We start from the raw sequence: 23,702 nt of genomic DNA on the forward strand, positions 1-23,702 counted from the left end.
CCAAGCCTATAAGAGGGCAACAAAGATAATAAGGGAGGTCCTCAGTTATAAGGAATGACTGCAAACATTAAACTTATTCTAACTAAAGAAGAGGGTGTCAGAGCAGTAAAGATGTGGAACTCCTTTCCATAGTTGATGGCATCAACGGGGAGTGTAGATAAATTCATAAAACTTTTAGATGTTTCTTCATAAACACACAGGGATATGAAAAATGGTAATAAAACACACACATTGAACTGGATAGACTGGTGTCCTTATTCATCCTTACCAACTATGTAACTATGAGCTGCTTACACCACTACGTTCCTTCACTTTAACAATGAAGGAGTATATAGTAGATATGTATTGTGGCTAAAAAGAATTACAAGTATATGGGTAGCCAGAACAGATCAGATATATGTATTTCATTTGTGTGTCTTACTGTTTTCCTGGAATTCTGGCTCTCACGTAGACTGAGTGAACTCTAAGGGTTAAATGACATCAATTATGATGATTATATCATATATTTTTATATATTTTTCATGTTGGAGGTTAGCCATATGTTTACATGTAGAGATACTGTCCACATTTTGCAACACAACGCACAGAAAATAATCTCCTTTCATTCTGAGGCCTGGGACAAAACGATAACGAGTGCCATGGCTGCGAGAACAGGGCCCCCACTTGAGTATTGGCTCTTTGGAAAACAAGACGTTTTTACTTTTATCTGCTAAGCATCCTTTGCCTGTTCCTAGCAATCGCCTACTTCATTCCAGGTAGAGCTGTTTGAAAATTATCTTATTAGTTCCACATTCTAACCTTGCAAAGCCATACAGGAAAAAAAAAAAAGAAAAACAAATTAGACTCTGTAAGCCAAGTGTATCGCTATATTAATATTTGCGGTTCATTCCACAGACATGTTAAACATAAGGGATGGAAAAGGCGTTATCAGGTGACATAAATAGCATATTTGCTGTGCAGACAGTGTTGCTGTATCATTTTCTCTGGAAATGACTGGAATGCTGACTTACATCATTATGCAGGAAAACTGACTGAAAAGTCTGCATATGGAATTATTCTCATATACCTGTACAGTTTAAATAATGAAATGGCTGTAGATGAAAACTTTCAAGGCATATTGTTCACACTTGCACAGTCCTGATTTTGGAACAGAGAAAATAGATGTTCCGCTCAGGCACAAGATGCCCAGGTCACCAATGACACCAGAAGCTGGTTCCTGTAGTTAACGGCTACCCAAGTAGTCTATACCTGTGGTGGCGAATCTATGGCATGTGTGCTGCAGAGGGCATGCAGAGCCCTTGCTGCTGGCATGCGAGCCAAGTTGCCCCACTACTGCCGTGCAGCCGAGCATTGGGTACTGCATACGCGCTGTCGCGACGCTAGCCGATGACGTCAGGAGCCACGACTACCTCCCTAGCACAGTCAGCCAGCAGTGGATCTGATACAGCAGGTAGATGCTACAAACAAGAATGCCAATTTGCTGTACTGGATGTAAGTTTTTATACATATTTAACTAAGACTGACATTCTTTTAATGTTGTGCTGTCCCCCTGGCATTTAAATATGCAGCATTAGGAACATTGCACCTCTGTGCTGGTGGACAGTGGAACATTGCCCCTCTGTGCTGGTGGTCAGTGGAACATTGCCCCTCTGTGCTGGTGGTCAGTGGAACATTGCCCCTCTGTACTTGTGGTCAGTGGAACATTGCCCCTCTGTGCTGGTGGTCAGTGGAACATTTCCCCTCTGTGCTGGTGGTCAGTGGAACATTGCCCCTCTGTGCTGGTGGTCAGTGGAACATTGCCCCTCTGTGCTGGTGGTCAGTGGAACATTGCCCCTCTGTGCTGGTGGTAAGTAGAACATTGCCCCTCTGTGCTGGTGGTCAGTGGAACACTGCCGCTCTGTGCTGGTGGTCAGTAGAACATTGTCCCTCTGTACTGGTGGTCAGTGGAACATTGCCCCTCTGTGCTGGTGGTCAGTGGAACATTGCCCCTCTGTGCTGGTGGTCAGTGGAACATTGCCCCTTGTGCTGGTGGTCAGTGGAACATTGCCCCTCTGTGCTGGTGGTCAGTGGAACATTGCCCCTCTGTGCTGGTGGTCAGTGGAACATTGCCACCTTGTGCTGGTGGTCAGCAAATTGAAGGCGAACTCCAGCTGTAAATGTACGATGTTAATGTACGAGTTGCTTTTTCTAAACTAACATCTCACTATTGAAGTTTAATTGCAGTGTTGGCACTTTGCGATAAATAAGTGGGTCTTGGGTCGCAGTTTGGGCACTCGGGCTCCAAAAGGTCCATCACTGGTCTATACCAAGCTCCAGAGAAGAAGAAGGGAGCCACTTACCAATTAAAGGCTCAAAGCACTCTTATTGAGTCTTCCAACACAAAGGCTGATCCATCAGGTTTATGCAAACCCACTAACACGTTTCACTCAGTCAGGAGCTTACTCATAGGGTCTATAAGTAATCTCCTAACGAAGTGAAACATGTTAGGGGTTTGCATACCCTGCTGGATTAGCCTCTGTGTTAAACGACGCATTAAAACTGTTTTGAGGTTTTCATTTGATGAATGGTTCATTTATTCTTGTCAGGACCTTGATGTGAACCCAGGACCTTTATTGTGTCTGGCAGTAACACTTCTTGCTGGGCCACCTGAGATGTTGGACAGCTCTCTGGTTTCTTAGACAATCTTGCCTTGTACCTTGTTTCTTGTGAACCTTGAACTCTTTGCTCCTCCCATGAAATTCCTAATTTAAGTCATGTCTCTGCACCTCCTGTTTGCCAGATTATTGTGCTCTTCTCCAGCCAATATATTGCTCCTTTCACTCATGTTACTATTCGTATTTTCACTACCACTCATTACTGACTTGGTTTGTTCCTCAACTACACTTCCACTTGATCCCGATCTGCAGCCATTTGTTACCGATCTTGGCTTGTTCCTTGACTACGCTTCCGCTTGATCCAAACCTGTAACCACTTGTTCCCAACCCTTGGTTTGTTACTGACTACCCTTCTGCTTGATCCCTACTTGCTATATCTGCTGCTGGACCCCAGCTTGCTAGTCTCCCGGTGGGACGTGACCTGGTACGCAGCAAAACACATCTCCACCATTAGGAGTTCTGGCAAATACCAGTTAGTGCTTAGAACCCACAGCTCGGGTAAGCCCGTGTCATTTGCCAAGGTGACCTGCTCATGTACCTATTCTTCTGGTTGGTGCGAGCCTCTGTACTGCTATATCAGTACAGGATCTCCAAGCCTGACCCCTGACCATGACACTTCTCCTCTGGAGCTTGATATAGTCCTGGTTTTAGTTGCATGTACAATATCCAAACAGCGGTCCACACAGTTTCATAACTGGTATTTGCCAACAAGAAGACAACATAGAATAGCCAGTGCATCATGGGGGCAGGCTAAAATGCAGGGAGAAGGAAGACATAGATTGTAAGTAAAAAGCAGCACATAATACGAACATTACAGTGTTACTAAACCCCGGACCCTTTATTCACTATATCTGCTCTCCCACAGCACACAGAACATGGAAATGCAATTATTTTAGTAAATATAAACTGCTAAATACCTTTTCTCATCAGCAGTTAGAGCAGTCTTGTGACTTTTATCAGTGTTCAGCAGAGCACTGGTTAAAGCCTGTAGGAGGAGTTTTCTTTCTTCTCTAGAAGGATGCAGAACCCCTGACCTCTGTCTGGACAGTGCTGATTGGCCCTGTGCTGATCACATGCACTCTCCCAAGAAAAAAAAAAAAACCTCTAGCAATGCACACCATACTGAGCATGTACTATGGATTCAGTCTGTATCAGGTGGTCATTTCAACAAGAGGAGGGGCAGAGAAGAAAGGATCAAACAGCCTTTTTACACAATGCAGAGGATTAACCCCTTAGGTCCCACAGCAAGTATAACAAGCAACCTTTACTGCATATACAGACTGATTTTACTGTTGTGGGTTTAGTAACACTGAGGTAACCCTTCAATTGTCCCTAGGTGTTAACCCCTTCCACACCAGTGCCATTAGTACAGTAACAGCATATAGTATTATCACTAATCAATAATAAAAGAGAAGTAGGTGCAGCGCTAAAATCGAAAAATACAATTAATTCTCTATAGGAAAAATGTATAAATATCGGTGGTTAAACAGATATGCCACAATGGTGAATATTGCGTTTAGTCAATAAGAAGTGCTAAAGGCACACATGAAGTCCTCGTCCCAAAGTGATGGTAGTAAAAAGGTGAAGAAAGTCCTGGAAAACAGATAGAATGCGCACTCACCAGAGGTGCGTTAGATTAACGCATGTAGGGAAAAAAATGCTGCAAGATCTCTCCAGCATCAGGGATCTGGTCAGATCGCACTGCGTCCTATCCTCTGTCTCACCGCGAAGAGCAGTAGCCAAGTTGCATCCAAACGTGTGGGCGTCAGGGAACTCCTTGGTCCAGAGAGACACTGTGGGAGATGGTGCTCTCAAAGAGAGCCCAATGAAGGACGCCACATAGTGTAATGCTGTTTGACTCCAAGTTTAATAGTCAAAAGGGGTGAACAAACAAAATTACTGACCATAGGTAGTTGGCCACATGTAGTGGCTAGATGTCCATGAGCTGTAGCCCCCCCTGACGCGTTTCGTGCGATGCACGTCCTCAGAGGGTCAGGGCTATTGCCAGTAGCGCTCGCTGTGCTTTTTCCACATATTATCACTAATCACTGCATTAGTGTCACTGGTGATGTCAGTGTCATTTACTGTCACAGGGGTGTGGACATTTTTGGAAAAAAACTACTAAAAATAAGGGCCTCAATCTACTTGTACTGATAAAAAAATGTTTTTTAACCAAAATCTTATTTAAATCGGAGGTGATTTTAGGAATGTCAGAGGGCTTTTAAAAACAGAAGAGGCTTTCTGGCGATTTAAACGTGTAATATTTTTACCATTGTGCTGTTTATCTCCTCCTCCCCTCCCTGCCTGTCTCCAGCACCGCACCCGGGGACTAGGAAGGTGAGAGACCTCGCAGTGTGATGAACAACGATTGGCTGCTCAGCAGGAAAGGGTGGGGCAGGGCTTATCCTTTATCCCTTTCGCTGCCATAGCCGTTTTTGCTTTTTTTTCACACGTTTAAAAATTTTTTGCAGGGCTAAAGGAAGAGAAAAACTACCTACCCGGCGCCCCGAACTACATGTCCCGGGCGTTGGGCGATAGGGATCAAACATCCCTGCTGTCAGACTGGCCACTGCACATCACAGTCCCACTATAAGTCGCTGATCACCACCATTACTAATATAAGAAAAACATTTTTTAGATATGTTTTAGAGCAGAAAGTAAAAAATAATTGTTTTTTTTTCATTTTTTATGTTTTAATTTATGTAACAAAAAATAAAAAACCCAGTGGTGATCAAATACCACAAACAGAAAGATCTATTTGTTAGAAATAGTACTATATCAATATATTGAACCCCCCCCCCCCCAAAAAAAAAAAAAAAAAACACACTAAAATCACACAGGGACACTGAGTTTGCATTTAGTATCTGTTTATGATTGTGAGACCAAAGAAACTATCTATCTTTCTATCTATCTAATTATATCTATCAATCAATTATATCTGTCTGTCTATCTATCTATCTATCTATCTATCTATCTATCTATCTATCTATCAATTATATCTATCTATCTCTCTCTCTATCTATCTATCTATCTATCTATCTATCTATCTATCTATCTATCTATCTATCTATCTATCTATCTATCTATCTATCTATCTATCAATTATATCTATCTATCTATCTATCTATCTATCTATCTATCTATCTATCTATCTATCTATCTATCTATCTATCTATCTATTATATCTATCTATCAATCAATTATATCTGTCTATCTATCTTATATCTGTCTATCTATCTATCTATCTATCTATCTATCTATCTATCTATCTATCTATCTATTTATCTAATCTATCTATTATATCTATCTGTCTATCTATCTATCTATCTATCTATCTATCTAATTATATTGATCTATCTGTCTATTCTATCTATCTATCTATCTATCTATCTGTCTATCTGTCTATCTATCAATCAATTATATCTGTCTATCTATCAATTCTGTCTATCTATCTATTTATCTAATGTATCTATTATATCTATCTATCTATCTATCTATCTATCTATCTATCTATCTATCTATCTATCTATCTAATTATATCTATCTATCTATCTATCTATCTATCTATCTATCTATCTATCTATCTAATCTATCTATTATATCTATCTGTCTATTATATCTATCTATCTATCTATCTATCTATCTATCTATCTATCTATCTATCTATCTATCTATCCTGTATACAGAGATGTTTTTTAAAGTCTTGCTGGCTTTTAGAACAATATCTAGACAGTACCCCAAGTTTAATAATCAATATAATCAATGCATGAAAATAAGATTTATAAATAAGTAAACAAATGTGGTACAGAAATTAAAAAAGTACATCATAAAAATACCAAAAAATTGTTATAGTAAAGGAAAAAAAGTGTATCAAATCCACACCTGAAATATTATCTGATAATTTATGGCAGGGAGAGATCACATCTTGCTGAGCTCTTCAGCCCCTGATCTAGATAATGCATATATTTAGTGAAGAGCTGGGAGATCGGTAGCAGTGTGCGGTGCTGAATTTCCCCGCTCTGTCATTTCTCATCAGTTCAAGCAGGAGAGATAAATGTTATATGGAGGAAGAAGGTGTTATTTTCACAATTATACAGACCATGGGGCGACTGTGGGATGCTGCTTGCCGTGACTTAGAAAAGCGACACGAACTGCAGAATGACAAAGAATATTCCTGAGGTTTTGTGGCTCGTCCTCAGCAGACGTGTTAAGAATAAACTGACACGTTTTATGGGCTATCTGAGCATGGCCCCAAAAGCAGCATGTTAAAATACAAAAAAAAAGTTGGAAATTGAATAATGGATGCACATTGACTATAAAGCAGCCTTTTAGTACTGCCTATACCATTTATTAAAAATACTTTCACCTTGAACATGCTGGGCAAAGTGATAACATTTCCGCAAGGGCACCCCTATACCTCCCAACTTTCAAAATTGAGAATAAGGCACAGTTGAGGGAGATAGAGACCTGTGGCACGCGTAATGCATCATGGTAAAAAAGTGGACATGGTCAATTTTTTGTGGAAGGGTTTGAGAGGCATGGTTAAACAAAACCCGGGCTTTGGATATGTGCTGAGAGGGGAGCTTTGTGAGGGGAGAGGACTTGTACTAGAAGGTGGGGTGGAGGAGGGGGTCGGATGAGTGCTGGGAGGTCACTTTGGAAGGGTATGAGATGCACACACACCCGACCATCAACATGATGTAAAAGAAAACATGATTCAGCAGACCAGGGCACCTTCTTCCATTGCTCCGTGGTCCAGTTTTGAGTCTCACATGCTTATTGTGGACACTTTTGGCGGTGCACCCTGACCGTTCTGCACAGGGCTGCTCTTAGAAACCACGGGGCCCCATAAAGCCAACCTAACACAACCCCCCCAAATAAGCACCATTTGCTATGCTGCAGTTATGAATGAACATAGTGAGTAACCAGTACCGATCACTCATTGTGTTCCTTCAGGAAAGGAAGGGGCTGGTAAATGTGACATATTTACTGGACCCTTCCCCCACTCTCCATCCTGAAGGACCCTTTTGTGTGCTTGCAGCTTCCAGTGGAAAGGAGAGGAGGAAAGCCGACAACACTTTGGGGATGGGGGCACACAGGGGGTGTTTGCAACAGGAAACATATGGTGCAGAAGGAGGGTGATGGGTGAGGCTGGAGGGCAATTACTGAAGCTGAAAGCCAGCGAGATGCAGAGGAGAAGAAACCAGCTTTCAGCTGCTGCAGTGAGAGCCATACAGTGGATCGGTTCCAGTAATTGCCCCTCCCCCCCACTGCCTTTCTGATCACCCAGCTGCCTGGGCCCCCCTGCTGGCCTGGGCCCCCTTATCCACAGCCCTGGGTCTGCAGCTATGCATCCCCACACAACAAAAGACAGAATATTAAAAAATGCAGCACATCCTCCCACATTAAATTCATGAATAAAACATAATAGTGAAATATAGTGGAAACCCCCCAAAAATAATCAAAGTAACATTAACCACTTCAGCTCCAGAAGGTTTTAACCCTTTCGTGGCCAGGCCATTTTTTGCTATCTAACACTGTGGATTGCATCAAGGTCTTACAGTTAAAGAACACACTTCGCTCACCATCAACAGCTCAAAAAAATCAAGACAAGGCCATCATCGTTTATACCTTTAAGAATCATGAATTTTAATAAAAAGTGCTAAGAAACACACTGACATTAAAAAGTGTACAAATTCTGGTGCACTACAGTAAAATCAGCGTATACATCTGTGCACTGCCTTCTTAAAGCAGAGCTCCACCCAAAAGGGGAAGTTCCAGTTTAAGCCTTTGTCCCCCGCTCCCCATTAAGAATTGGCACCTTTGGGGATCAGGGGGAGCGGGTACCCGAATTTGACAGGTACCCGCCTAGGCGATCGGAAGCGGAAGTCGCCCTCCCCCCTCCCACCCCGTAGTCTTCTGGGACACGTGACAGGTCCCAAAAGACTACGGGGCCGTTCACAAAGCGCAGCGCTTCTCACGCATGCGCAATGGGCACCTGGCTGTGAAGCAGTAAGCTGTCACAGCCGGGTGCCCACACTGAAGATGCCAGCGCCAGGGAGAGAAGATGGCTGGTAAAAACAGCAGTGGTGAGGACACCGCTGGACCAAGGGACAGGGACTGGATGTATTTTAAAAGTCAGCAGCTACAGTTTTTGTAGCTGCCGACTTTTTTTTTGTTTTGTTTTTCAGGTAGAACTCCGCTTTAAGGAACTAAGGCATCGGCATCACCTCTGTAATGCTGCATAAGGCGGCACTTCCGGTTTGATGCAGCCAGTAACGTCATCGTGTGAACCGTGATGACGTCACTTCCGGTTTGGTGAAGTCAGTAACATCATCGCGCAAACCGTGATGACGTATGTGTGTGTATATACAGTATATAATAAAGACAGGGTCTCAAATAAAACACAAATCTCTAAAAATCTATAAAACTCAAATGAGATACAACAACACTAATTTAAATAGACTAGCTCAATTATACTAATCGAATTAATTTAATTAAACTAATCTATAACAGTAATACATAAGTTAATAATAATGATAATAAATGACAATATAAGCTTTGGGTTTTTTTTCATGTAAAGGCAAAAACACACGTAAGATATACTATATAGTGTTTGTGTTTCCAGATATAGTGGTAGAGGATATTCGCAGTGGCGGACACGCCGGTAAAATGATGGTTAAAACAAAGATTGTGAACTAGTGCACAGCACAGAAATATGGTCATACTTACACACATGTAGATATTGTGGGTAATCTTTAGGTGTATGTTTTAATATAAAGTATAAAACGAATTAATAAAAATCAATGGTAATGCCACTATAATAGAAGCTATAATATTAAATATAATAAAATTGTACAAACGTCATGCTGTTGTGACTTCAGGAAAAGTATTGAAGATGACGTGGATAGTTCCGAATAGTTCCATATGTAAATATATACAGCATCTCAAGCATTTACAAGTTGTGGATAATCATTGACCAGGGGAGGGCTAACGTCACCTCCTCAGGGGTGGTGCTTAGTGATTGGCTGCTAGGCCTATACACTGTCCCAGGGTAGCGTGTCACATAATCTCACACAACCATAAATGGAGGAAGAAGGAGCTTACTGATTGTCACCATTGTCGCAGAAAGAAGAATTATGGGAAATCCAACATTTTTTATGCTGGTCACTGTAGCTGCTGACTTTTAAAATACATCCAGTCCCTGTCCCTCGGTCCAGCAGTATCCTCACCACTGCTGGTTTCACCGGCCGTCTTCTCTCCCTGGCGCTGGCATCTTCAGTGTGGGCACCCGGCTGTGACAGCTTGCTGCTTCACAGCCGGGTGCCCATTGCGCATGTGTGAGAAGCGCTGCGCTTTGTGACTGGCCCCGTAGTCTTCTGGGACCAGTCACATGTCCCAGAAGACTACAGGGAGGGAGGGGGGGAGGACAACTTCAGCTTTCCGATCGCCTAGGCGGGTACCTGTCAAATTCGGGTACCCGCTCCCTCCGATCCTCAAAGGTGCCAATCCTTAATGGGGAGCGGGGGACAAAGGTCTAAATCGGAACATCTCCTTTTGGGTGGAGTTCTGCTTTAAGAAGGCAGTGCACAGATATATACGCTGATTTGACTGTAGTGCACCAGAATTTGTACACTTTTTAATGTCAGTGTGTTTCTTAGCACTTTTTAATAACATTCATGATTCTTCAAGGTATAAACAATGATGGTCTTGTCTTGATTTTTTTGAGCTGATGATGGTGAGCGAAGTGTGTTCTTTAACTGTAAGTGCACATGTTGAAAGGGAGATCATGGGGGTTGATTAACTAAAGGCTAAGCTCGAAAGAGCAGGGCCCTTGAATCCCTCGTGTTTTGTTTTGTTACTGTACTGTCTCATGTTCTGTCCCCCACTATAATGTACAGTGCTGAGCAAACCTTTTAGCGCTATATAAATACTGTATAATAATAATAATAAAAAATCAAACAGACTGTGCACTTTGCAAGGGCAGTTGTACTCTTCAAGGGCATTGGCTACAGAGCTTACATGTGGTTGTTAGCTAGGGTGGTCTGCATGCTAATACAACCTGCCTAGGAACACCCACTTCCCCAGACTGACGTCCACCTGTCAAGACATTTTCAAAATTTGCATAACTCCTTCCAAAAGAGAGGAATATTAAAGTGTTAATGAACTCCCAACAGTAAAATCAGTCTGTATTTGCAGTAAAGCATGCTTGTTATACTCAATGTGGAGCTAAGAGGTTAATCCTCTGCATTGTGTAAAAAGGCTGTTTGATCCTGTCTTCTCTGTTCCTCCCCTTTTTCTACAGTCCCTGATCCATCTGCTGTTAGAATGGGGCCTTAGGGGCAAGCTGCACATGCTCAGTTTGGTGTGTATTGCTACAGAGTCTTTTCTTTTTCTTGGGCTGCATGTGATCAGCACAGTGCCAGTCAGCACTCTCCAGACAGAGGGTCAGGGGTTATGCAGCCTCATAGAACAGTGAGAGGAGAATGAAAACTTTTCCTACAAGCTTTTTAATGCCCTCCTGGACTCTGATAGAAGTCACAAGCTTGCTCTAACTGCTGATAAGAAATGGTATTTAGCAGTTTATATTTGCTAAAATAATTAGCATTTCCATGTCCTGTGTAGTGTGAGAGACCAGATACAGCAAATGCAGGGTGCTGGGTTTAGGAACACTGTAAAGCAGGGTGTTGTGATGATTCCAGGAGGCTATATACAGCACCCCTCTAACACCTCCCACCAGCCATGATCTGCTTGTATTGCATAGAGAAGCACAGAGCTCCAGTGATGATGTCATTGGCTCTAAAAGAAGGTATGTAATGAAAACAGGTTTTATTTAACAATATAATTAGCATGCTGATAAGGTGGGGGGGGGGGGACCAGAGCAGGCAAAACCAGGGGTGGACTGACCATTGGGAAACTCGGGCACTGCCCGAGGGCCCGGGGTCGGAAGGGGGCCCCATAAGATGCCCCTGTTACCTTTTTCATAGACTTTTTTGAGTTTGGGCAAGGACACAGGGGCCCCATGATCCCCTATTGCCCGGGGGCCCCATGAGTTGTCAGTCCGCCCCTGGGCAAAACACAAACAGATTACACTTCAGCTTCATCAATATACAGCTGCATCTACGGTGAGGTTGTCCTCAGGAGGTTTTTTTGGAAACAACATTCAAATGGGGTGATCTCATCTGTCACTGGCACACACTTCACCTGGTATTCACAATATCTTACGTTTATCCGTGGTAAATCCTATTGGAAGGCAGGCCTGGGTAACCTCATTATAACAATCTTCGCAGCTCAGTCCGAGAGAAAATGCACATTCTGTGTTCCTGCCAGGACTTCTTAATTGGCTGTGCATGCCAGCACTGGTTGCTAGGCATGCCAGATCTTTTAAAAACAGATAAATTGTTTGTAGGAAAAAATATGATGTTGGATCTGCTGTGTTTTCATCATTACCAGATAAGCAGAAAATAACAACAAATTGAGACATGTAAGGAAATAAACAGGGCTAATAATGGCGCATGAAATCTTGTTCGCACATAGGAGATAAAGAAGAGAAATAAACAGTTAATCCCCATATAAATCATAAAGTTTTCATTCCATTAAAATGCTCGACGGTTGGCCTACATAAAAATGAAACTTGCACTCCGGGTTTAAAGCTCAAAAAACTTGCATTTAAACATATTCCTCAATAGCCACAAAGGATATAAATCCACTTTCTGTGCAACAAATGCCTTTGCAAACCCAGGTATTATTTTGTTAACCACTTGCCCTCCTGAGGAATTAACCCCCCCCCCCCTCCTGACCAAGCCATTTTTCATGATAAGGCACTGCGTTACTTTAACTGACAATTGCGTGGTCATGCAACACTGCACCCAAATAAAATTTATGTCCTTTTTTCTCTTACAAATAGAGCTTTCTTTTGGTGGTAATTGATCACCTGTGCTTTTTTTATTTTTTGTGCTATAGGAAAAAAAATGAACAATTTAAAAAAAAAACTATATTTGTGACTTTTTGCTTTTAACTACATGCCGCCCTGCCACTGTACATATACGGCGGCAGGGCGGCACTCGCAGGCAAAACCACGTTTTAAAACGTGTGTTTTGTAAACAAATAGGGGGTGCGCGCGAGGCACGACACCGCCCAATCTGTCCCGCGGATCACCGCCGCAGATGTCAGTCTCCGGGTCACAGCCACTCCTTAGCGGCTATGTCCCGGCGATCGGCGGCAAACAGTGACAGAGAGCACAGCTGCAGTAGCTGTGCTGTCTGTCACTTCCCTGTCAGCTCGAGGATGAGCTGATCGAGAAAGAATAGTTTCTCTTTCTCGATCAGCCTTGTCCCGTCCAGCACACACCCCCGCCCCCTAGTAAAACACTCCCCTCACTCCTATAACCCTTCCCTGCTAAATAAAGTTAACCCCTTCCTCCCCATTGCCATTAGTACAGTGTCAGTTTTTTTTTTTTTGCACTGATCACTGTATTAGTGTTTTTGGGGATGTCAGTGACCCCAAGTCAGTACCCCCCAATGTCAGAATGTCTGCCGCAGTCCCGCCATAAGTCGCTGGTCGCTGCCATAAGTCCCTGATCGCCGCCATAATTCGCTGATCACCACCATTATTAGTATAAAAAAAACCCCTAAAAATCCCAGTATCTTTCCCGCCATTTGTAAACGCTATAACTTTCACGTAAACCAATTAATTTACATGTATTGGGGTTTTTTTTTTAGCAAAGACATGTCGCAGAATGCATTTTGGCAGAAATTTATGACTAAATTTGATTTTTGCATTTTTTTTTACTGGACATGTTTTATAGCAAAAAGTCCAAAATATTGTTTTTTTTTCTTCAAAATTGTCAGCCTTTTTTTTTACAGTGCAAAAAATAAAAACCGCACAGGCGATCAAATACCACCAAAAGAAAGCTCAATTTGTGGGGAAAAAAAGGATGTAAATTTCATTTATGTACCATATTGCATGACTGCGCAATTGTCCGTTAAACTAGCGCAGCGCTGTATAGCAGAAAAATGGCGTAAATTGCAGTATTTATACCATAGTTTGTAGACGCTATAACTTCCACACAAAGCAATCAATATACACTTATTGGGATTTTTTTTACCAAAAACATGGAGCAGAATACATTTTGGCCTAAATTTATAACCAACTTTGAGTTTACTATATATTTTTTATAGCTGAAAGTAAAAAGTATTGTTTTTCTTCAAAATTTTTGGCCTTTTTTTGTTTATAGCGTGAAAAATAAAAAGCGCACAGGTGATCAAATACCACCGAAAGAAAGCTCTATTTGTGTGAAAAAAAGGACGTAAATTTAGTTTGGGTGCAGCATTGCATGGCCGCGCAATTATCAGTTGAATTAGTGCAGCGCCGAGTAGCAAAAAGGCCTGGTCATTAAGGGGGGTAAATCCTCTGGAGCTCAAGTGGTTAAACATATCCAGTAAAAACATTTAAAAAATTCTAATTTCATAATAGAATTAGGCCAAAATGTATTCTGCTACATGTCTTTGCTGAAAAAAATCTGTGTAAATTTATTGGTTTACGTGAAAGTTATAGCGTCTACAAATGGAGGTATATAGTTAGGTCCATATATATTTGGACACAGGCACAATTTTCATACTTTTGGCTCTGTATGCCACCAGAATAAATTAAAATGAAACAATCAAAATGAATTGGAAGTGCAGACTTTCAGCTTTAATTCAAGGGGTTGAACATAAATATCAAGTACAAATTTTAGGAACTGCAACCATTATACACAGTCCCTCCATTTTCAGGGGCTCAAATGTAATTGGACAAATGAATATAATCATAAATACAATGTTAATTTTTAATATTTTGTTGAGAATCCTTTACTGGCAATGACTGCCTGAAGTCTGGAACTCATGGACATTACTAAGACTGGGTTTCCTCCTTTCTGATGCTTTGCCAGGCTCTAACTGTAGCTGTCTTCAGTTGTTCTTTGTTTGTGGGTCTTTTTGCCTTTAGTTTTGCCTTCAGCAAGTGAAATACATGCTCAATTGGGTTGAGATCAGGTGACTGACACGGCCATTGCAGAATATTCCACTTCTTTTCCTTCAAAAGATCCTGGGTTGCTTTTGCAGTGTGTTTTGGATCATTGTCCATCTGTACTGTGAAGCGTCATCCAATCAACTTTGCTGCATTTGGCTGAATCTGGGCTGACAGTATATCTCTAAACACTGCAGAATTCATCCGGCTGCTGCTGTATTCTGCCACATCAACAATAAACACCAATGACCCAGTGCCACTGGAAGCCATGCTTGCCCATGCCATCACACTGCCTCCACCATGTTTTACAGATGGAAGCCTTCTCCACACTTTTTTTTCTTCCTGCCATTCTGGTACAGATTAATCTTAGTTTCCTCTGTACAAAGAATGCTTTTCCTGAACTGGTCTGGCTTTTTTAGATGTTTTTTGGCAAAGTATAATCTAGCTTTTCTATTCTTCAGGTTTATGAATGGTTTGCACCTTGTGGTGAACCCTCTGTATTTGCTCTCGTGAAGTCTTCTCTTGATTGTAGACTTTGACAATGATACGCCCACCTCATGGAGAGTGTCCTTCACTTGTCTGGATGTTGTGAATGGGTTTTTCTTTATCATAGAGAGGATCCTGCAATCATCCACCACTGTTGTCTTCCGTGTACGTCCATGCCTTTTTATGTTGCTGAGCTCACCACTGCGTTGTTCTTTCCTCAGAATGTACCAAAACTGTTGATTTGGCCACTCCTAATGTTGCTGCTATCTCTCTGATGGATTTGTTTCGTTTTTGAAGCCTTACAATGGCCTGTTTCACTTACATGGGCTGCTCCTTTGAGCGCATGATGTAGGTTCACAGCAGTAGATTCCAAATGAAAATACCGCATTTAGAATCAACTCCAGACCTTTTACCTGCTTAATTGATGAAGAAATAACGAAGGAGTAGCCCACACTGGGCCATGAAACAGCTTTTGATTCAATTATCCAATTACTTGTGGTCCCTTGAAAAAAGGGGGATGGCTACTCTTAAGAGCTGTAATTCCTAAACCCTTCCTCCAATTTGGATGTATATACCCTAAAATTAAACCTGAGAGTGCGCACTTTCAATCCATATCCATTATATAACTATAGCTTGAATATGTTTTGGTAAATACCTGAAAAAAACTTTTTTTTATTGAGGGGGAGGGTTGTCTAGTGTAAAATTTAGCATGTCTGTAAAACAGCGACAAACTACAGTTCCTAAAATTGTTCATAGGTGAAACTTTGAAAGTCTTACAGGTCATCAGTTTAGAGAAGCAATGGGCAAACTATGGCCCGGGGGCCGTATACGGCCCGGCGGACCTTTTAATCCGGCCCGCGGAGCGTGATACATTGGCTGTCAGGATGTGTGTAGGCAGGGCAGCATGACGAACGTGAGGGGAGCTAGGCTCCTCTCACAGTCTGCCCTGAAGACCGGAACGGCGCGGGATACATTGGCTGTCAGGATGTGTGTAGGCGGGGCAGCGTGACGAACGTGAGGGGAACTAGGCTCCTCTCACAGTCTGCCCTGAAGATCGGAACGGCGCGGGAACACGGCAAGAGGAACGCGCGGAGCAAAGGTAAGTGAATTGACACAGGGGGGACTTGACTTACTACTTGGGGGGGAATAGTACTATGGGGGATGAAATAATATGGGGAATGAATTACTATAGGGGGGATGAATTACTATATGGGGGATGAATTACTATATGGGGGATGAATTACTATGGGGGATGAATTACTATGGGAGATGAATTACTATATGGGGGATGAATTACTATATGGGGGATGAATTACTATGGGGGATGAATTACTATATGGGGGATGAATTACTATGGGGGATGAATTACTATATGGGGGATGAATTACTATGAGGGATGAATTACTATGGGGGATGAATTACTATATGGGGGATTAATTACTATGCTTACTATGGGGGAATATTACTATGCTTACTATGGATGACACATACACATCATTCATCTACTCTTGGTCCGGCCCCCGGGTCCAATATATGAACCCATTGCGGCCCTCAAGTCAAAAAGTTTGCCCACCCCTGGTTTAGAGTGAATCATTAAAGTATACCTAAAGGCAAAACTTTTTTTTTTTTTTAGTTTTGAACAGAGATGGATTAGAACACCTGTTTTTATTGCAGTCTGTTCCCCCATTAGGGAGATTCAACCTCTCTATATGGCCTGTTTACCGTTATCATCAAGTGAACGTAAAAGAAACCCCACATTTTGGCTTGTCCCTAGAAAAGTAATAGATTGGAAATTTTCCAATGGAGACACTAGTTCTGCTGCCCTTGGGGTCCCTAAGAAATTCCCTTAATTTACAGAGATTTTCTCACTTCCTTTTTTTTGGCTATGGGACAGGAAATTAAGATTAATCTCCCCAATGGGACACAGTTGGCAAGAAATAATCTGACAGGGGTTATAACACTCCATTACTCTATTCAAAATGAAAAAAGAAAGGTTTTGCCAAGAGTTTGAATTATTGCTCTCACACTGACCTTTGCGGTGACACCTTATGTGTGGTGCAATCGTTGTTTATATATGAATGCTGGACCTACGCGCACATTTGCATTTGTATATATGCGCAAGTGGATAGGGTGCTTTTAAAAAATAAAAAAAATAATAATTTCTGTTTAAATTTCTTGTGATGTGCCAATTAACTAGTTTGCCGGTAAGGGTAGGGTTAAGTTCTAGCATCAGCTAAAGAGTTGGTTTAAGGTTGGCTGAGAGCCCCACTCCAAAGACAAACATACCGTTCGAAACATTTCACAAAAACATTTTTTTTAGTTACAAAGAAATTAAATACCGTCTGAAATTGAAAGCAGCCTGCACTAGCTTACAACCCGCTGAGACTCAGTGGGATGTGAATTTACAATACAACTTCCTGTAAAATGCCACTTGTAAGCAGCAAGTACTATTTTGTCATAGACCGAATCTTCCTTTTTAACCGTCTCATTAAAACCGTATAGCGTTACAGGAAACTTTTCTAACTAAGTGAAACTTTCAAAGTTTGAAATTATACCCTCCAGATATTACAGCTAATGATGAAATAAATCATTAAGCAACTCTGCTGGAAGACGGTGTTAAACATAGAAACACAGGATATTGATGGCACATAAAGACCGGCAGGTCCATCTAGCCTGCCCAGCTTATTTATTAATAGGTTAGCTTCGGGGCTCTTTCACACGGCACTGGATCAAACTACCGACACAAGCTAATCTATGTATTTCATATAGATCCCAGGGTTGGTTAAAGGGTCAGTCTGCCTAACAATGATTTTTTGTTTATGGGAGGATGCAATGGAGTGGAATCAAGCCAGGTTGCCATGTGCCTCTCAGTCTCTACAAAAAAAGGAAGGAAGAGGAAGCACTCACCAAATCAAAAGCCTTGAAACTATTTATTGAGTTGTCAAAGAGGTATGCCATCCAATGTACAGACCGGCTAATGCGTTTCACTTCATCAAGGGCTTATGCATAGGGCCATAAGCACCTGACCAAGTGAAACACGTTGGAGGGTCAATATAGCAGATGGAGTAGTCTGTTTCTTGGATGACTCAAATTGTTTTGAGGCTTTAAATTTGGTGAGCGGTTCCTCTTCCTTCCTTTTTGGAACATTTGTAGAGACTGTTAGTGGCCAACAACTATAGGAACCAGCTCCTGGTATTGGTGCTGGCCTGGGGATTCAGTGCCTGCAGCAGAATATTTGCTTGTTGTCCCAGTCATTTTAGCTAACAATCCCTTTATCTACTGATTTTCCTCCACCTGGCATAACAATGGATTATCCCATTTTTGGGGTTTAGATAGTAGATCTAGGAACTCCCTCCAGGAGATCCTTTAACTAGGAGATTCTGTTCCAGGTGCACAACCTACAGCTCAAGGGACACCTGTGGTACTTATGTGACTCTCAAGGCCCAGCAGCCAGTATTGAAAGTAAGAGCATTCATTTGTCCTAGCAATACGGTTGCCACCTTTTCTTCAAGCCACACCTGATCACTTTACTATCCACTGCACCCCAAAGCAGCCTAACTTTCCACTGACAATCCAAAGTAGCTCACCCTACCTACAGCAACCCACACTATCCACACCAAACAAACATGACTTATCCTATCTATCAGACCGCAAAGCAGTTCATTATACCCAAGATACCCCAAAGCAAATGACCCTAACCACAACACCCCAAAGAATCCCACCCTACACACATAAAACATCCAACCTACTCACAGCACCAAAAAGCAGACCCATATTTTCCCTAGCACCCCAAAGTAGTCCACCCCTCCTTGAACACCTCAAACTTCCCATGGAACCCTACTCCTGCCAGTACACAGATAAGCAACACACATCAGGTGCCCCACAGTAAACAGTGCTGTGTCCCTTATTATACTTCTATACCACACCCCAGTACAGGCCCAGCAGAACCCCCCCCCCCTCCCCCCACAGGGAACTCCAACAGCCCAAGTCAGTCCACAACCCACAACTCCCGCACACGTGCACTGAATATAGAGCTGTGCTGGTAGAAATTGTAACTCTGCCCTGTGCATAGAAGTGGATGGGGATGACTCTCAGCCTCCGGGTAGGAGAAGAAGAAGTGGCAGGCTCCTCGTTCTGCCACCGTCCGTAACCATGAACACAGCTGTCCCTGTCCCAATGATAACGCTACTCCTACCAGTGCAGCCAATCACAAGTGGAGGTGAGAGGGCTTCACATCACACAGCAGCCATGAGCCTTATGTCTTGTGGGTGTTCAGCCTCTTGTCCCCATCTACTAATGGGGATTTGTTTTCCGGGTTTCAGTCTGCCTGAAACCCGAACACATGATTCAAAACCTGGACTTGTCTCGGTAAGAAAGGAGACAACCCTACCTAGCAGTGATCTCTAGCAATCTTATGTAAATTGTACCCAGTCTCTAACCATCACTTGCAGCATTTTTCTTCAGGCCTTTTTAAAGGCCAACAAATATCTTTACACAGTGGTGGAATCAAGCCAAACTCCCTTGTGCTTCCTAGTTACTCTAACTGCTGGCCTCTGTGCTGATTTTCCACTGCCACTTGCATACCACTGACATAACAATGGGGTGTCTCTTTTTGGGTTTTGGATAGCAGACCTAGGAACCATTTTTCTTCAGCCCTAAATCATACATGTAGTATGTGCCAGTCTCTAAGTGCCAAAACACACTTAGTTTGCCGTACCATGTTGTGGTGCCATTCATTCTGAAATGCATCCCAATGCACTTAGGTAACACATTGGGCTGCTAATAGATACAGAATATTATAATCAACTGTATATGTAATGTTACAGGTGTGGTTGGAGACCAGGACCATGCTACAGTACATGGTTAGGGCCTATTCAAAGTGTGTTGAGATAATGCATGTGTGATAGCACTTTTTTTGTCATGCGTTAACCCACATTGTGTAAGGGCAACCCATTTTTTTGGCAAGGCAACACACCACAATGCACGGTATTGCATTTCTGTGCATTGTACAACCCCAATTCCAAAAAAGTTGGGACACTGTGTAAAATCTACATATAAACAGAATACAATATTTGCAAACCTCATAAACCCATAGTTTATTCACAATAGAAAATAGAAAACATATCAAATGTTTAAACTGAGGAAATGTACCAATTTAAGAAAACATAAAAATGTATTGAAAGCAGGCCCAGCCTACACGACAGTGCTCTGAGTTCTGTACCATTGCCACCCCATCCCAATAAACTGGGTGAACTTCAATAGCAGGATCAACAGGTCAATTACAGCTAGTGAGGAGAGACGGAGGGGGCAGGGCCGAGGCTTGCAATGGACGCAAAGAGCCGGTTCAGGAGCGAGTTGTAAAAAAAATCTGTTTATAGAGCTCAATAGCTCAAGTTGAGAGTGATTCTAAAGGATTTTTTTTTAAATAATTAATTTCAGGAGGGTAATTTTGAAACATACACACTGCAGACTCCCAGCAACCTGTGACAAAAGTGAAGAAAAGAGATAGCCAAAAGAATTTGGAGGCTAAGCATCCCCTTTCATCAGGGCATAATGGCAGATTTTTTTAATGGACCTTAACAATCTAAACTTATGTGCAATGGAAGAAACACAATATCCAACTCATTTTGGTGGCCTGCCTTTGTGCCCAAGCCACGATGAAGGGGGATCTTTGGCCCCTGAAACCCTTTGGCTATCTTTTTTCTTCTTGTCACATTGCTATCAACAATAAAAGATTAACTACTTTCACCCAGGACTGAGGTTTTGGGTTCCATGTTAAGACAACATATTTATGTTAAGATTAACTGCTAAACAGAGAGCCCTGTAGAACACATACCTTGAACGGTAAGATGAACTTGCATTGTCCTCGGACTGTGTTCGGTTTGTACTGAGCATGTATATGGTCCATCATCTGAAATTTCCACTTTTTGTATCCGCAGATTATAATCCTTTTTGCTTGATGCTGAGATTGAAACTCTGGGGTCCACTGACCACTTGTCATTCCCCGCAAATATGATACTGGAACGGTTCAACCAGGCTCCTTTAGATGCTCCATCCTCCAATAAACACCTGTAGACAAATAAATAGCAGTTGTTGAGATTACATACATATTACAAATAGTGCTACTAAAGCTTCCAATGAAACACAGACAAAAAAAGTTAATAGCATATTAAAGCAACACGTCAGTCAGAAAAATAGAAAAAAAAAGAGAAACATGTTTAAAGAGCTACAAAAACCACTAAGATATTTTTTTCAGTCTAGAGTTCAGCGTCCAAGATTCCTGCTTTATCTCAAGCTCAGTGCTCCCAATTTGTTCTTTTTAGCTTGAAATGACCTCTTTCAGAAGTCTCTGATACCTAATGTTCTAAGGGTCTTTCTGCATTGCCTAAATAAAGTAACACCAGAGATGGTTGATCCAAGGAATATCCAATTGCCTTAGGGGATCGGGAAGAAAATTTTCTCCCTGGTGAAGCCAAATATACCATGCTTTAAGTTTTTTTTTCCTCCCTCTGGATCAGCTATGCGTATAGGGTTATGTTTACGGAGGTTTACAATTTATTTATTCATTCTTTTTTTTCTTTGGTTGACCTAGATGGTATCTTTTTTCAGCCTATGTAAACTTTTGAGCCATCCAACCAAAGGTCCATAAAGTGGACCTATTTTTAAATATTAACATTCGTAAATAGTATTTCAGTGATGTATGCATTAAGGACTAAAACTTTAGCTTTACAGGACAAAAATGGAGCTTCAGGTTTTCTCCAATGCTGGCTGTATGTGCAAATGTCTGGACACTGGTCCCATCACATGACTGTTGGGTCTATCAGAATTCAGACTTGCTGATCCTCCCCTTTGGGAGAAAAATTTAACCAAACTCCTTGGCCTTCAAAAAAGTGTCCAGCATTGGAGGGAGCCTGAAGTAGCATATCCTCCCATCCCCAAATAAGCATTGTAAAACTATTACTTTTTATGTATCCAATACAGCAAGTCTTAGTTTTATGTTAACATTTGCTTATAGGTCCTCAACAATAAAGCAGAATATAATCGCAACTCATGTTTATATTGTTTACAATTTGCTTTTCTAATCTAGACATTCCTGCCAGACAGCTTAACTAGGTCTGTGACCTTGGTTTTCTCCATCTCAGTTAAGCAATTCATTTTGGTCACCAGTCTGTTGAGTGGACAGCCAAGTGCAGCTGAATACATGGCTTCTCAGAGTGGATGAAGTGGAGAGGTGGGGCAGTGTGGTCATGACCTCCACCTTGTTCGATCATAGAAGACCTTGTATGAAAAAAAAATCACGACCTTCTATGAATGGTGGTGGTAATGAGCGGGCGACCCCAAGATTCCAAGCAGGACCAGAAAGATCACTGATATCATTTTAGTAGCGCCAACTCCTACAATGATTTCCAGATTCCCAAGTGATCCATCAGATATGAGATATGCACACTAACATTGTGCCAATCTGGACCAATGTAAGTATGCAATACAAATCATTTCAGGAGTTCAACATTAACAGACCATAATAGATCATTTATTGTAATTACCGGTATATATTATTTTATATCTGCTTAGAGTTTAGATGTAACCATATACATAAAGTAGGATTGTCATGTTTGTTTTCCTTTATGAAGACAGCTATAGAGGAAAAAAGTTAATAAATATGACTATTCCAGAAAAGAATAACTAAACTATTATTTAGGACAACATAATGTCCTGCTTTTACGAATGCTTTAGCATTTTTAGTTTAATTTTGAACTATAATAAATGAGTGCTGACTGTGAACAAAAGAGTAATGTTGTGCATACAGTTACTTAAAACACATATTTGTTTAATACATTAAAATAATAAACAATATAATATATAATACATGGAAATATGTATAACTGTTAGGCTGACTTTTAAAATAGTACTTAACTTTGTTTTCTGTTTGATGGTTTATGACTGCATCAAACATTTCCAAAATTACATTTATGAGTTATTAGGTTTAATGGGCATATATGTTTTTTTTTCAGCTCTGATCCTTAGCTCTGATTCCTTTGCAAAGACCACTGCTTCCACACAGAGAGGAAGGGTCCTTCTCTCCAGTATACTGCCAGGGAACAAGCTTTTCAACTCAATTAACAGTCTCCACTCCAGCTTTTCTCATCTCGGGTTCTGTAGAACCCCATGGTTCCTTCAAAGTTTGCTAGCGGTTCCCTGAGAAAGGAACAGCAGAAAAATAATCAATGCCTGCATGATTCTGGCACTGATGGTATTAAGTAGAGTTATTGGCATGGGATCAATGCAAGGGGCATTTTCCCATTGTCCACCCATGTAAAGGGCTCCTTCTCTTGGCCACCAATGTAAGAGGACATTCTTCCTGTTGACATAGATTTAACGGGAATTTTTTCACTGACTACCAATGTAAGAAGGCACTTTTTCCATGACCTCCAATGAAAAAGGGCACCTTTCACTGACCAAAGATGGATTCTTCTACTAGCCTACTAGCCACCAATGCAAGGCAAGCTTCTCTACTGGCCAACAATGTAAAGGAATGCTTCATTGCCCCTGACCACC

At 41.7% G+C, this 23,702-nt stretch overlaps 1 protein-coding gene across 4 annotated transcripts in view; it reads right to left on the reverse strand.

Annotated features, from left to right (window-relative positions):
* NEGR1 (neuronal growth regulator 1) overlaps positions 1–23,702 on the reverse strand; it is a 782,301-nt gene that overhangs the window by 403,835 nt on the left and 354,764 nt on the right. For all 4 annotated transcript variants that reach the window (XM_089692157.1, XM_089692158.1, XM_089692159.1 and 1 more), the window contains exon 2: positions 20,983–21,215. In XM_089692157.1, the coding sequence (XP_089548283.1) occupies positions 20,983–21,215 (233 nt within the window). The remainder of the gene's footprint in view (positions 1–20,982; positions 21,216–23,702) is intronic.

This window comes from Staurois parvus, unplaced genomic scaffold, assembly GCF_062004578.1.
Source record: "Staurois parvus isolate SC_StPar_1 unplaced genomic scaffold, SC_StPar_1.0 ptg000578l, whole genome shotgun sequence".
Classification (NCBI taxonomy): domain Eukaryota; kingdom Metazoa; phylum Chordata; class Amphibia; order Anura; family Ranidae; genus Staurois; species Staurois parvus.